At 40.0% G+C, this 13049-nt stretch overlaps 1 protein-coding gene across 1 annotated transcript in view; it reads right to left on the reverse strand.

Annotated features, from left to right (window-relative positions):
- The window catches only part of ppp1r12a (protein phosphatase 1, regulatory subunit 12A), a 60786-nt gene that overhangs the window by 11877 nt on the left and 35860 nt on the right, over positions 1–13049 (reverse strand). The window contains exons 7-20 of the mRNA XM_066724681.1: positions 12806–12894; positions 11697–11854; positions 11306–11430; positions 8153–8374; positions 7698–7792; positions 7095–7211; positions 5940–6086; positions 4923–5084; positions 4519–4683; positions 3417–3507; positions 2200–2385; positions 1777–1936; positions 972–1105; positions 525–590 (exon numbers count right to left, since the gene is read on the reverse strand). Coding sequence (XP_066580778.1) covers positions 525–590; positions 972–1105; positions 1777–1936; positions 2200–2385; positions 3417–3507; positions 4519–4683; positions 4923–5084; positions 5940–6086; positions 7095–7211; positions 7698–7792; positions 8153–8374; positions 11306–11430; positions 11697–11854; positions 12806–12894 — 1917 coding nt within the window. The remainder of the gene's footprint in view (positions 1–524; positions 591–971; positions 1106–1776; positions 1937–2199; positions 2386–3416; positions 3508–4518; positions 4684–4922; positions 5085–5939; positions 6087–7094; positions 7212–7697; positions 7793–8152; positions 8375–11305; positions 11431–11696; positions 11855–12805; positions 12895–13049) is intronic.

The raw sequence follows: 13049 nt of genomic DNA on the forward strand, positions 1-13049 counted from the left end.
CATTTGTTTTCACATAGCATGTGTAGGCAGTACAGCATTAAGCCCTCTATGCTAAAAGGCCAGGGCTCCTACCACGGGAGGCTCAACACTGTACTACTTTTACTGAGGGGTTACGTCACTTTGCAAAGGGCTCATTATGGCACGAATGAGCCCCGTTACACGTTACTATTTGAAAAAGGAAGAAAAAAAAAAAAAAAAAAAAAGAGGACTCTTGGCTGCCATCATAACTTTATATCATTATAACTTTTTAAATTGCTGGAAAGAAAATACAACGTGTGTGTCTCAAGTTCAAAATCAAACAAAGGAAGATGTTCCCCAAAAAAGGAGGGAGGAAAAGGAAGTGGGAAGCCTGCTCTCAGCCTGTTACTATACATAGTGCAAAATAACAACAGACCTCCCTGATCTGTAGACGACCTTGAATGAACCAACTCTAATCAAAAACAGACAAAAAGATTTACAATCCATTCTCGATCAAATCAGAACGAGACTAGTCATAATTGCAGTGAACCACTGGGCCTCTTTACCTGGGGCTCATTACGGTCAGTTCCTTCTTCAGAATCGGACTGCTGTTCTTGATCGTTTTCATCACTCTGAACAATAGAAAGGACAAAAATCAGCGAGTTTAAACTTAAATTGTGTATTACTTAAATTAGACTCATTCAACACTAGTTTGAACTCATGTTCCCTGCCTTTCATTTAACTTGCCCAAGAAGAAGAGTAGCGCCCAATACATGTAGAACCACAAAGCTTTGATGGGTCTGGGTCCAGACCTATGGTTAACAATGTATTATTCTCTCTACCTGGGTCTGTCACTGAAGAGGGAACAATGTTTAAGGTCCGTACAGAAACAACAGTGTAGAAGCAAAGTGATCGTTCTCTTAAATCACTGTCTTTATGCAGGAATACAGGGGAAATAGCTCAAATCTACTTTAGTTCAGACCGTTCAAATCAGCACTAAAAGTCTGTCTTACATCTTGGGTCCAGAAGGAGACTCCGGTGGACCGTCGCTTCTCCCTGGGCCGCCGTCTGTCTCGTATGGATTTGGGCTGGGACTTGTCCTCGGACTTGTCTTCTCCGTCCTTCTCGTCCTCCTTCTTATCAGATTCTGATCAAAATAATTCACATTCCATGTCTTATTATGAAAAAAAAAAGCACTTAATGTGCTGCGTTTTCCATAATATTTACAGCATCTTGATTATTTATCACAATAAATTTCATTATGTCTGGAAGTTTTAAATGTCCATGCAGTTACATATGTACAGATACCTATTATGTTTACAACTATTTCTAAAGCATCCCATAACATGAACTAGCAACCGATGAACTTTGGATCAGAGGGACAAATTAATGCAGATTAAACAGAAGATTATAATCAAGTTGTAGTCTGTTTGTGTGGGGGGGACTTAATTGTAAATTAAACTTATGCAACTTCTTTTACCATATAAAGCCAGAGTGCGCAGCCTTCAGCAGCGCTCCAAGAACAGCCGGGAATCATCATTGCAACATTGTAAACACAGGCTACAAAGCATTGCTTTACTGATGGTTAGAGCATCAGCAGTAACCTAAAGCAGGTGCTACAACACCACCAGTATTGCGTTCGAAACATACCACGCGGTTGGGACTGGGCACAGTTTACTATTATTTAAAAATAATATTTAGAAATGCTCAAGAGCTCCCTTTACAAGGCAATATTTTTCAGCACAAAGCATGTCCCAATCTCACACTGATAATGGCACTGTATGAGCACTGCATGGCAAGCCTAGACCTCACACTTACCCTTCTCAGTATCCCTGGACAAAGTCCTGCTGTAGCTGGGGTATACCGAGGTGATGCCAGACAGACTGTTGGGCCGGTTGAGTGAACTAGACGAATAGAGAGAGCTAGTGGAGGATGATGTGGCTGTGGAAGTACTGGATGGCCGATAGCGCTGGTAAGTCTAATGGGCAAAGGAAGGAAAAGGCGGGGGTCTCGGTGAATCTGGCAACAAGTTGCAATATTACATGTTCTATCCCAAGTGAACATAAGCAAATTACAAAACGTTTAACACAATCACTGATTTGAAGCAGGTGCTGAAGAAATTTGAATGTCATTCATCAATAAGTTTCCACACATCGCAAAGGAATGGCCGGGATGGCAAAGGAGCTGGAACCTCTGAGCAACATAAGGAGGACTCCTAAATCTGAACAGTGAGAGACTAACCTCCTCAAAGCTCCGGAATTTCGACCGGTAGTCATCATCTCGAGGGTCCAATTCTCTCTTCTCCTCCTGTTTCTCTTTGTCCTGCTTTTCCTTTTCTTCTTTCTCCTCTTCCCGAGTTCGAATTGGAGTTGGACGGCTCCGGCCAATAGTCTTTTCCGCTTCTTGAAGATCAGTGAGGGTCACACCCTTTAGTGAAACAAACATTCACTTTTTAACCATAAAAATCATATTCACCAATACAAGGTTCTATAATATTTCAGAAATCAGAAGGGTCGGCAGCCTACATGAGTCAAAGCCATTTTTTCAGTTCTGGTCATCAATACTGCATCTAAGTCGACAATGCCCATTTGAATGACAGAATAATATTAATAATTTAAAAAAAAAATGGATCTTAACAAGCAATTTACATGCTTTGAACATAATGCATAACAAAATCCAAACTAAAATGAATTTCAGTCTGCATTTCAGACTCTGCTTGTGAACACTTTCATTCAATCTACAACACTGACTTGAGTAGATAACATTTCAGTAGCACATGTTTATACTGGCTAATATTTATAACTCATTATGCATAAGTAGTACTACATTACTATAATTATTGCTCAGTTGTTCGAGTCACGCAATGCACTGTTATGTTTGTGTGTAACCTACTTTGGAATTCATAGTTCTCCGGTGATTTATTGCTACATTTAATATACTGGCCCATTTTGGTGCTTGGTGTTAAACCCATCCCAGAACAAGTTTTAAAAATCTGATTATGGTTCTAAATGAAGACAAAAACTAAATGTACAATGTAAAAAAAAAATCGCTTTTGGGAGCTGCATGTTAATTGTAAAAGCCCCGTGTTGCCGACCCCTGGTCTGGCGTTACACCATAAAGTCAGAGTCCTTGTCATACCTTCAGCGTTCATTTGTAAAATCTGAGAGAATGCTATAAGATGTGTACTTTCAGCAGTATAAATAAAATCTAAAATAAACTAAAAATACTTTTGTAGAACAGCACCATCTTCAGGATTCTGACATTTGTTTTTTTTACAGCTTAAAGCTTTAATTCTAAGGGAATTAAATGGAAATAATTTTGAACTGATCTACAGATTTAAGTGTTTTGTATTGTGAATGTTTATTCCAATTGATACATTTCAATATTTAAGATGTATTTTAATGCCCCCAACACTGGTTTTACATAGAATCACACAGACGCAACGTGTCAGTACTTGCCTGAGTGGACCTTCTCGACTGCCTAGCTTGTCTAGATCTGGCTTTCCTCTGAGACTCTGATTCTTCATCCCGGACAGGAGTGAGGTACGATCTAATACAAAACACATGAAAAATATGAACGCTTGTTAAATGCTTTACCTGGATAGTCTCACTTCATTTCCATGTTTGATCAGCCGTTTGAAAAAGGTGAGTTCATGACAGTTACATACCTGTTTGACTGTATCTGCATCCAGCAGGTCAAACTGTATATCTTGTTAACTGCTCTCATACAGTCCCAGATTATAATGGCGACTCAATAGACCTGGTCAAGTAGGCGCTGTCTGTTGTCACTCCACCGTCACTGAACTCATGCCTCTGCCATCACCTCGGCTATCAGCCTCATGACATGCAGTCAACTTAAGAGTGTTTTTAAATGATGTCATGTCTTGTAGCGGTTATCTAGCCAGTGCTGTTGCAAAGCACCGAATGTTATGCAGAAAGGTGTTACTTACATGTTTTTCCTCCACTTCCAAAAAATCAAAGCAAGTAACACTTTTTTGACCGTTTCACAGCCTTTTGTATAAATCATTGCATCACTTCCCAGCATCGGGACTAGCAATCTAGCCATGTTGTCTGCCAGAAGGGTTATCTTAACTGCACAGCTGGCAATCAGTGGCAGTCAATACAGGCAAACAGGGCAAGGGGAGAGGATTTGTTCGAAACAGTCTTCGAAACTACACCTCTAATTCTGCCTTCACAAAGCAATAAGAGGAAAGGTATTGGTGCGAATGTAGGATTTGAACAACCTAAACCACTCCCTAATTGGAGGCATGGGAGGTGAATATATAGCTCTGAACTCCACTTGAGTCTAAATATTGCTGGGCTTCACCCTGCTGCCCTTGACAAAATGAAGGTGGTCTACTTTGGGTCCCATGAGTGGTCAAAGGAGATTTTCCCATCACAGTTTTTATTTACAAATACTTCAAGAACTTAATTCCGCTTTGATCAATCATATAAGCGTTGCAAAAAACTAAATTTAAGATGAACTGCATGATTAAAGTAAGCCATAAAAAAAACAGAGGCCCTAACTGGGCCACAAGAAAGGTAACTGTGTATTCCTGACCTGCGCCGCTCCCTGCCTTCAGTAGAGGTCACGGTGCCAGTGGTGGATGTGGTTGATGTAGTAGTAGCTGAAGTATTTACAATAGTTGGTATGACGGCCACTGCTGTTGGTCCAGAGTCTTTCTCCCTTTCTGCGGTTTCCTCAGACCACGACCTATTTGAGGTACTAAATGTGGAATAACAAAGATGTTCAAACTCTGTAAATATATTGACGAGTATAGTTTAATGAACAAAAATGTATCCAACAAATCGATGGAATTACATTATTCCAAACGACAAAGGGTGTGAAATGTGACATTCAACTGCAACAATACATGACACTGCTTTTCTGGAAATGCTGTGAAGGAAACCTGAGCAACAGCAGTTCAGACCCTGATCTCAGAGCTGGCAGTCACTGCACCGTACCTGCTTGAGAAGCTCGATGGAGTCGTCGTCGTCGCGGTCTTGGTCGTAGTGCTTGCGCTTGAGAGCAGACTCCTCGGGTGGCCAGTGGGTGAGGTAACGGATGAGGTGGTGGATGCGACACTAGAACTGAACATATCATCCTGGCGCCGGCCAAAGGAGCCACTAGTAATGTGCCAGATAGGAAAGCGAAAAGGGGGGGGGAGGGAATAAATAAAGTTAAAACACTATTTTCCAGGGATTTATTTAAATGGTAATTTTCACAAATGTCATCGCAGAAGACACTTCGAAAAAAGCATTTCTACATGAAGTTCAGCGAGTAAGATAGAACATATGCATTTAAAGACAAGACCCAAGATAAGAGTGAAGTTGCGACATTGGTAGCCTTCAATGTTTTCCAAATACGAAATGCATGCATACGTGTATATATACAGCTCTGTAAAAATTGAGACCACTCCAAGTTCAGAAATCAATGTTAAGTGGTCTCAATTTGTTCCAGAGCTGTAGATATACATTATACATACACCACCTTGTAAGATGTTATGACTACTTCTACAGCCTATGCTTATCACAGTAAGTTTAATATAGATTATTTTCACTTATCAAATGTGAAGCAAAAATGTGCATCAAGTAAAAACCTATACAAAATTGAACCAGTTCACATCTGCATAAAGCAAGTAAAATTGAGCTTAAAAAAAAAAAGTTTTAAAAATATATTAAATTGTCAAATCATCAAGCAGCAATTCAATTTGGTTATAATATGCAAAGATTACCATTTATATATGCATATCAAAAACAAAGCATGACTTAAAGCAGTGAATACATTCATATGAGGGGGGAAAAATGTCCATCTCACCAACATTTAACCTGTGTTACTGTAGTAGAGAATGATAAAAGCAATGTTAGAACTCAACAGGTCTGAAATGCTCTGCTTAAATTTAAGTAAAAGGATTCATAAAGCACGCTAAAGGCACGAGAAGCGTTTGGCAGACACTGAAAAGAAAGCATTCGGGGCAATACCTTCTATAAATGCTGCAAGACTGGTACTGAGATGAAGGTGACTGCCAAGGTTTAGTGTTATTAGGATCCAAGCTGATGGCAGATGAAGACTTAGCTGGTACATCTCTCACACTGCTACTTCTGCCTATTGCTAGCGAGTAGGACGTACTGCATGCACATCAAGCAAAAGAGCAAGTTAAAACAATTCTGCAAATAAAATAAAGCACAGCCACATTTACTGCCTTAATTTCCAAGTTGCCAATGGAAGCCATTTTGGAAGTTGCCCAAGCTCCCTGCATTGAATGGGGGCAGCAACATTAGATCCAATTACAAATGGTTCTTGTGGTTTCAAAGGTACTCCGGTTAAAGGGCACTAACAGAAATTAGGCAGAAACAATAACAGTCATGCAAGAGTAACAACAGCATCGTGAGTAGAGGATGGGCATTTATTTATTCATACAGCTGCTGGAGCTACAAAAGATTCATATCTGGCTTTGATGTTTAGCTCTTAAAACCCATATTGCCCCATTAAGCTTTATCATGCACATTGTCTAAGAAATTAATTGAATAAGGTATGTGAAGAAAACCAATGCGGCACTAAAGAAAACTGCAATGACCAGGGATGAGTTCGCAGTACTTCATTAACAATAATACGTAACCCTGTAAACATTTCTTGCTTGCATTTTGCCATATAATCAAATCTAACCGACACGCATTACTGTTAGCGGCTGCCTCGCAATCAAAAGAGTTTATATTAGTCAGAATCTCAAGTAAGATCTGAAGGATTACAGATTAATTGGTCTGCAAATACTTTGTTTCAAGTGCAGCTGCTTAGACATTCTGCTTAAAAATCCGCCTCTGTTACTGGTGACTACGTGACAATCATTCGAGTTGATATTTGTAGATTAGAACTGTTATTGCTTGCATTTTTATTATGCACTAGGACTTCCAAGTATCTGTGGTAATAATAGACTATTTGAAAATGTAACCATTAATATGATGTTAATAGAAAAGGTATTCTAAGTTACTTATGTTACCAAAAGAATAGTAGTTAAGTACTGATTGTCAATGCATCAATGCGTTATTCTGTAGAAGCAGAAGAATGCAGAACACCGAACTCCTAAAATGTTTTTAAAGTGTGCTTTTGCTGCCTATTGTTAAATATGAAGAGCAAACCTTCGCTGATAGCTTGGCGTTTTGTTCTGGGAAGCAGTTCCTTCATTGTTCTTCAGGTCATCGTCCCACCTCCTCCTTGTGTAAGACCCACTACGCACCAGACTAGCAGCAGAGTCCCTGTGAATCACACACTACAATAGGATCGAGGGCTCTGCAAACACGACCGTTCCCGCATACCTTCAGGGTAATGCTTGAAACTCCTCTGGTTTATTTACACTTTACCTAGTGACATTTGAGAATATCCTCAAGGAAAACAGAAATCGAATGAGTCAAGCGGATGTGTAGCAGGACAAAAATGTGTATCAAGTAAAACTTACATAGATGCATAAAGGGATATGAAAACAAGAGTGGGATATCTTGAGTTATTTGCGGGGGGGGGATTGGTTATCTTATATATGTCTAGTAAACTTTCAGACTTTCCTATACTTTTAAAGTGTATACCAGTTCATAAGAAGAGAGACACCAAGTGAACTGCGGCATAAGCTACACTCCCATGCAGGATGCTTTTCAGCTCATGCTCCCTTACATTGTTTCAAACACAAAAGTGAAGAGCAGTGAATGCATTTTAAAACATCCTAAAATAAGTCCTGAGATGTCCATCACCTGTTTTCCTTTTCGTCAATATCTGAAGTACTGGCAAATCGTCTGGATGGTATTGTAGGAGCCACGTACGCAAACCGGGTTCCTTTATCTTTCTCCTGTCGGAAACAAAAAACGTCTCTTTGCAAACCTGAAAGTTACACATGGAAATGAAGCCAGTCTGATCTGTACAGACAACCCCACCAATAAATGCACATTGCTATCAAACACAAACCTACAGTTTGATACTAGTATACAAATGGTTTAAAGATGCCATAAAAATAAGGTTTTGTCAATCACACAATATATAAACTGAAAACTTCCTGACTGAACAGTTGTAATGCAAATCTATTAAGTTTAAAATATGAACAAAACATATATTCTGGTAGATAAACATTACCTTGAGGAAATCAGTATACGTTACATACATGTTTCCAGCTTTGGTAACAGAGTGCATGGGGGGGGCATGTTGCTCTGACCTTTTCTTTGTCTTTGTTGTCCAGTGTGGAAGACAGCCTTGGACTGGAGGCAGAGCGCATCACCCCAGTGGTGTCCTTCTCTTTCTGTGCCTCCTTAGCAGCAGAGATCTCTGCCAGCGCCCCGTAGCTGCCCGTTTTCCGAAGGCCAGACCGCCAGGAAGAGGGGGACTCATCTTTCCGATCATCATCTTTTGGGGAGACTTTACCAGCAGGGGGAGCAATCTAGCATAAAGAAAGTGCTCGTTATTTTCGTTGGTCCAAGACTATTTGCTGCAGAAAAACAATGTGTGCTTCATTTTAGTTTTGATGCAAAAACGTCCATGAGGTTAATACAAAGAAACATGTGCTTTATAGTCAGATGTGTCCAATATTTTGGGGGAGATGTTATTGGGTTCAGAGCATCGAGGAAACTGGTCTCAAGGAATTGGTTTACTCTGAGAACGGAGAGGTCAGGGTGGCCTGCAGGGCCCACACCCATGCTAGGAGGAAACGAGAGCACTTTCAAAACGTCTCATTAAACCTGCCTCCTGCAGTGTCTACCACAATATGGATTTCTGACAGTCGCATGAAGAAAACAAAGTGGGATGAAGTCTAGCTAAAATTAAAAAGTATAGACCCTCCCATCAAATATGTCAAGCAGCAGGTAAGTGTTTCCATTGCTGACTGGTTAATCAACACAATGCATTCTGTAGGAGTTAAAATAAAAGGCTTTGCAGTCATGTTGTACATCCCTTTTCAGTCCAGAAGCACCTGAAATACATACATTTACTTTCATTTCAATATTTGAAAATATACTTATTAAATATCACTTAACATTAGAGCTGAAGATAGCACTAGAGGTTTAATCACTCCTTTTATTAGAGGTTTAGTGAATGTTCAGGGAAGGAAAAAAAGCATTGTAAGTGTACATCTGGGAGGGTGGGGTGGGGCAAATTTACAAGAGGATAAGTGAAGGATGTACAGAAACCCAAACAAGCAACAGACCAAGTTTCTCAATTGTTTAAGCAGAAAATACAAACATGCAAAAAAGAGAGGTGACAGTGAGCAGACATGCAGTAACTGGTTAGGTTGGTCTTGTTAGCGGCAACTGTAAAACTCTGAAGCACACCAATGCCTCACCATAGCTTTTTGGGGCACAAGAGAAATGCCAGTTTTGCGCAAGCCCTGACGCCATAATGCAGGATCACATGGCTCCGCCACAGGCATGAGAGAGGTAATAAAATCAGACTAAAGCCAATCAAGACAAGATGTGTGATGAGAAAATAAATTCAGAAAATAAGCAAAAGCATATACAGTACATAGATCAGGGGAAAGAGAGCACTGAGGTGGTAAAGACTGAGAATGGATCTGTTCTGTGGAGTGCGAGTCACAAAAGCAGGGGATGAACGACTAATTTCATATTTTCAATCACTTTACCAGTGGCTAATTAGGGAAGGTAATAAAACAGGCTAAATTTGTAAGTAGGTTAACACTAAGTGGAACACTTAATTCCCTCTCCAATTCATATGCATGTGAAATTACACCTGTAACTAACTGCTGTTGCTCGTCTATTTTACATATAACAAACTTCCAGGGCTGAAAGCATTTGAACATTTTGTCCACCTGAACAATGGTAAAGGCAGATCTCAATAGATATGGCAGCTCTCCTAATGTAATACTCTCAGCTGCCCATAACCCCAGGGTTCACAGGCAAAGTTCAGCAGCAAGAGCAGAGATCAGTCTTTTTACCCTCTCGTTGACTGTATAATGCACTAGTCTTGAAAAAATATTTGAAAGTCCCAAATATTATTTTAAAATATATTAAGAAAGTAGGACTCCCCTTTCAGACAACCTGAAAGATGCACTTTGAGGTCATAGTTTCCCCTGAAATGTAACTATTAACAGAAGCTGTAGCCTAGTTATCCAGTGGGGTGCTGCCAACGAGATCTTTGGTTAATACAAGCTTTCACCGTCTGTTCTATGGATTTTTTAAAACGCAAAAACAGACTAGACAATACAAACAAGGAAAAGAAAGAGAAAAGCACATGCAAATAAAGGTGAAGAGATGATGCTTTGGAAAGTAAAATGCCAACTTAAAACTATGCAATGGAGTGCTTTATTTATAAAAGGTGCTGGGGTAGGAAACTAATTACAGGGACTTTACATAGGACAGATTTAAAAATGTATTTCAATCTCTTCAGCCCTTTGGTTTGTGCTTTTATTTGGCCATGACCCCAGAGATAACTCTCACTCCTGGATAAAGTGCCTTGGCTCCTTTTGGTTCACTCACTTTTTTTTTTTTAAATGGCACCTTCTACAGCAGTCCCACCTGCCACCACACAAGGGCACTGCTTAAAAGTTTGTGCACCAGAAGGAGTCCCACCTACTGGTTTATCAACAATTCCCAGCAACAGTCTGATTTCCCCACCTGTTATCTCCCATTCCAATATTAACAAGCTCCAGCTTTGCCTGAATTGAGTGACCCAACATCAGCCTAATGGCACACAAAACACTGAATGGAACAATGATCAAAATCTTAATTTTATAGAGAATTCTGCAATGTATTGGTTTATATGAAAGGTTTAAACTACACTGCAGAAAATGGTATCTAAAACACTGAACTGTAAAATTGGAGTTTGCAGTGTCGGCTTCTGTTAAAATGTAACCGGCAGCAATTGTTCCTTCCGCTATCTGTCTGTTACATAAAAGCTCCCGCAGCTCTCCAATATGAAAGCTTCAGGTACCCCAATAATGTAGTGTAAATACTTTTGCCCAAGCTTATCAGTTTATATCGGCATACATACTAAATTATATGGCATATGGCTTTAATTTTCATATTGCTGTATTTTGGTTTTGACCTTCATTACAGTTCATATTCATTATTCTGTGGAGTTTATACAAGAGGCAGAATAGGTTATCATTGACTGTAGATGCTAGCAATTTTGGCTGCAACCATTCGCTGCCTATAACTCACAAGTGTTTATAGTGGCTTTTTCCAATACCATCTTAGAGGTCTAAAGAGGTCTAGTAACACTGTTTCACTAACATATACATTGGCTTGCCAATAACAATCTTTATTGACGCATTCATGAGACCACCAATGTGATTCATAGTTTCAACCCAGGAACACAAGCGGAAAAAGTGTTTGCAACCGAGATCAGCAACTTTCCTTACCTTCTTGACAGGCGAGGTTGGGGTCACCTGGTTAGTGGGGATTGTTGGGGACGATACAGTCACGCTGGTTGGCGATGTTGCGGTACTGTTCGTGTTATTTACAGGGGCAGAAGTCTTGCTCTTGTCTGTCATGGAGGAAGAAAATGTATTAACCTGAAAACCGTTGACAGCAAGAGAAGGCACCCTTAAAGAGAATGAGGGCAGGGTTCTCTCCCTGTTTGGGTTCACTTCTACGTTATGGCTTCCACATCACGCGCACATGGGGAATAATCAAATGGTCGATCACCACGTACTGTGACCCAAGTATAACACGCTTAAGAGCTCCAGAAAATGTCAGACTGGCTGAACTCCGCTAGAGCCACGCAGCGCAGAGAGGACCCACGGGCAGTACCTGCTTCAGTTTCAGATTCCGAGTCCTCCTCCTCCTCCTCCTCACTGGAGCAGCTGGACTCGTCCTTCTTCCCTTCCTCCTCCTCGTCGGCCTTCTCCTGCTCCAGAGACTCGATGCGGGGTACAGGCTTCTCCTGCTCGATCAACAGCGTCTCTTTGCTGGGACAGAGGATAAGAACATCACTGCAGATTTGATTGACAGCTATAGACAGTGTGAAGATATCCGAGTCTCTCAAACTTATACTGGTTTCAGACCAGTGCTGTCTTCAGTGTGATCTAAATGGCTGCAGCTCCTTTCCCAGCATAAGACCCTGATGAGATGTGTGAAGGCAGATGTGTTTTTCAGATGCTCTGATCATTCTGGTTCAGGATTATTTTTCTACAATTATCTTGAATCAGAAAATCATTTACCAGAAGGCATGTCATGAATAATACATCTCCGTGAAAAACAATATAATTAAAGAACAAAGTTCACAGATTTGTCCTACATAGGCTTTTAATTACATTTCCATGATGGGGATTTGAAAGCAGTTAACATTTCAAGGTTGGTGAGGATGGATTTTGCTTTGGAATACATTTGTTGTAAATGGATTTAAATATTAAAAAAACAACAGTGTTTGCATAACCATGTCAGTAAAAGTGGTAATCTACTGATAAACTAAATGTAGTTTTGCTTAAATTACACATTTCTACCTAGCTTGAGTCCTTCATTTCAAACTTAACTTCTCAGAAGAGTATTGCAGGGTATCACATACAATTGCACACCTAAATATGCACAATGGGTCTAATGACTGCACTCTAGATCTTAAGCACTTCTAATGTGCAAAGCAGTCTCCTTCGACCAGGCACCCAAGGAAAGCTATTCATAGGTAGCAGTTTTGCAAAGAAATATTCCAATGCAACAGATATATTTTAGAATATAAAGATATAGAAAGATTACGGAGATATGCACATAGGAAATGGTGTTTGTACAAAAACAAAAATGCATAATTATACTCAAAACTGATGTCTAAATAACGAGCAATATATTTTATGGTTAACGCTTTGTAAGCTTGGTAAGCTGGGCACAGTACAGGCCGCCAAACTTATGATGTTATAAGTTCTACTTACTTCTTGAGTGGTTTAAGTGATTGGTTATTGTCCATTGTTGTCGTCGTCTCAATCAAAGGAGACTTCTTATCCCGTTTCTCACTCAAAAGCTGGAAGGCAAATAAAAAGAATATTGGCGGACAGCAGCCCGTATCACACAAATAGCTATCCCAAGTACAGCATGTCATTTTGCAAGTTAATAAATGCAAGAGGAAAGTCTGGTATGTTAAGATGTGTTGTAAGTAAACATGCAAGTTTAAATTGA

This window comes from Amia ocellicauda, chromosome 15, assembly GCF_036373705.1.
Source record: "Amia ocellicauda isolate fAmiCal2 chromosome 15, fAmiCal2.hap1, whole genome shotgun sequence".
Lineage (NCBI taxonomy): Eukaryota > Metazoa > Chordata > Actinopteri > Amiiformes > Amiidae > Amia > Amia ocellicauda.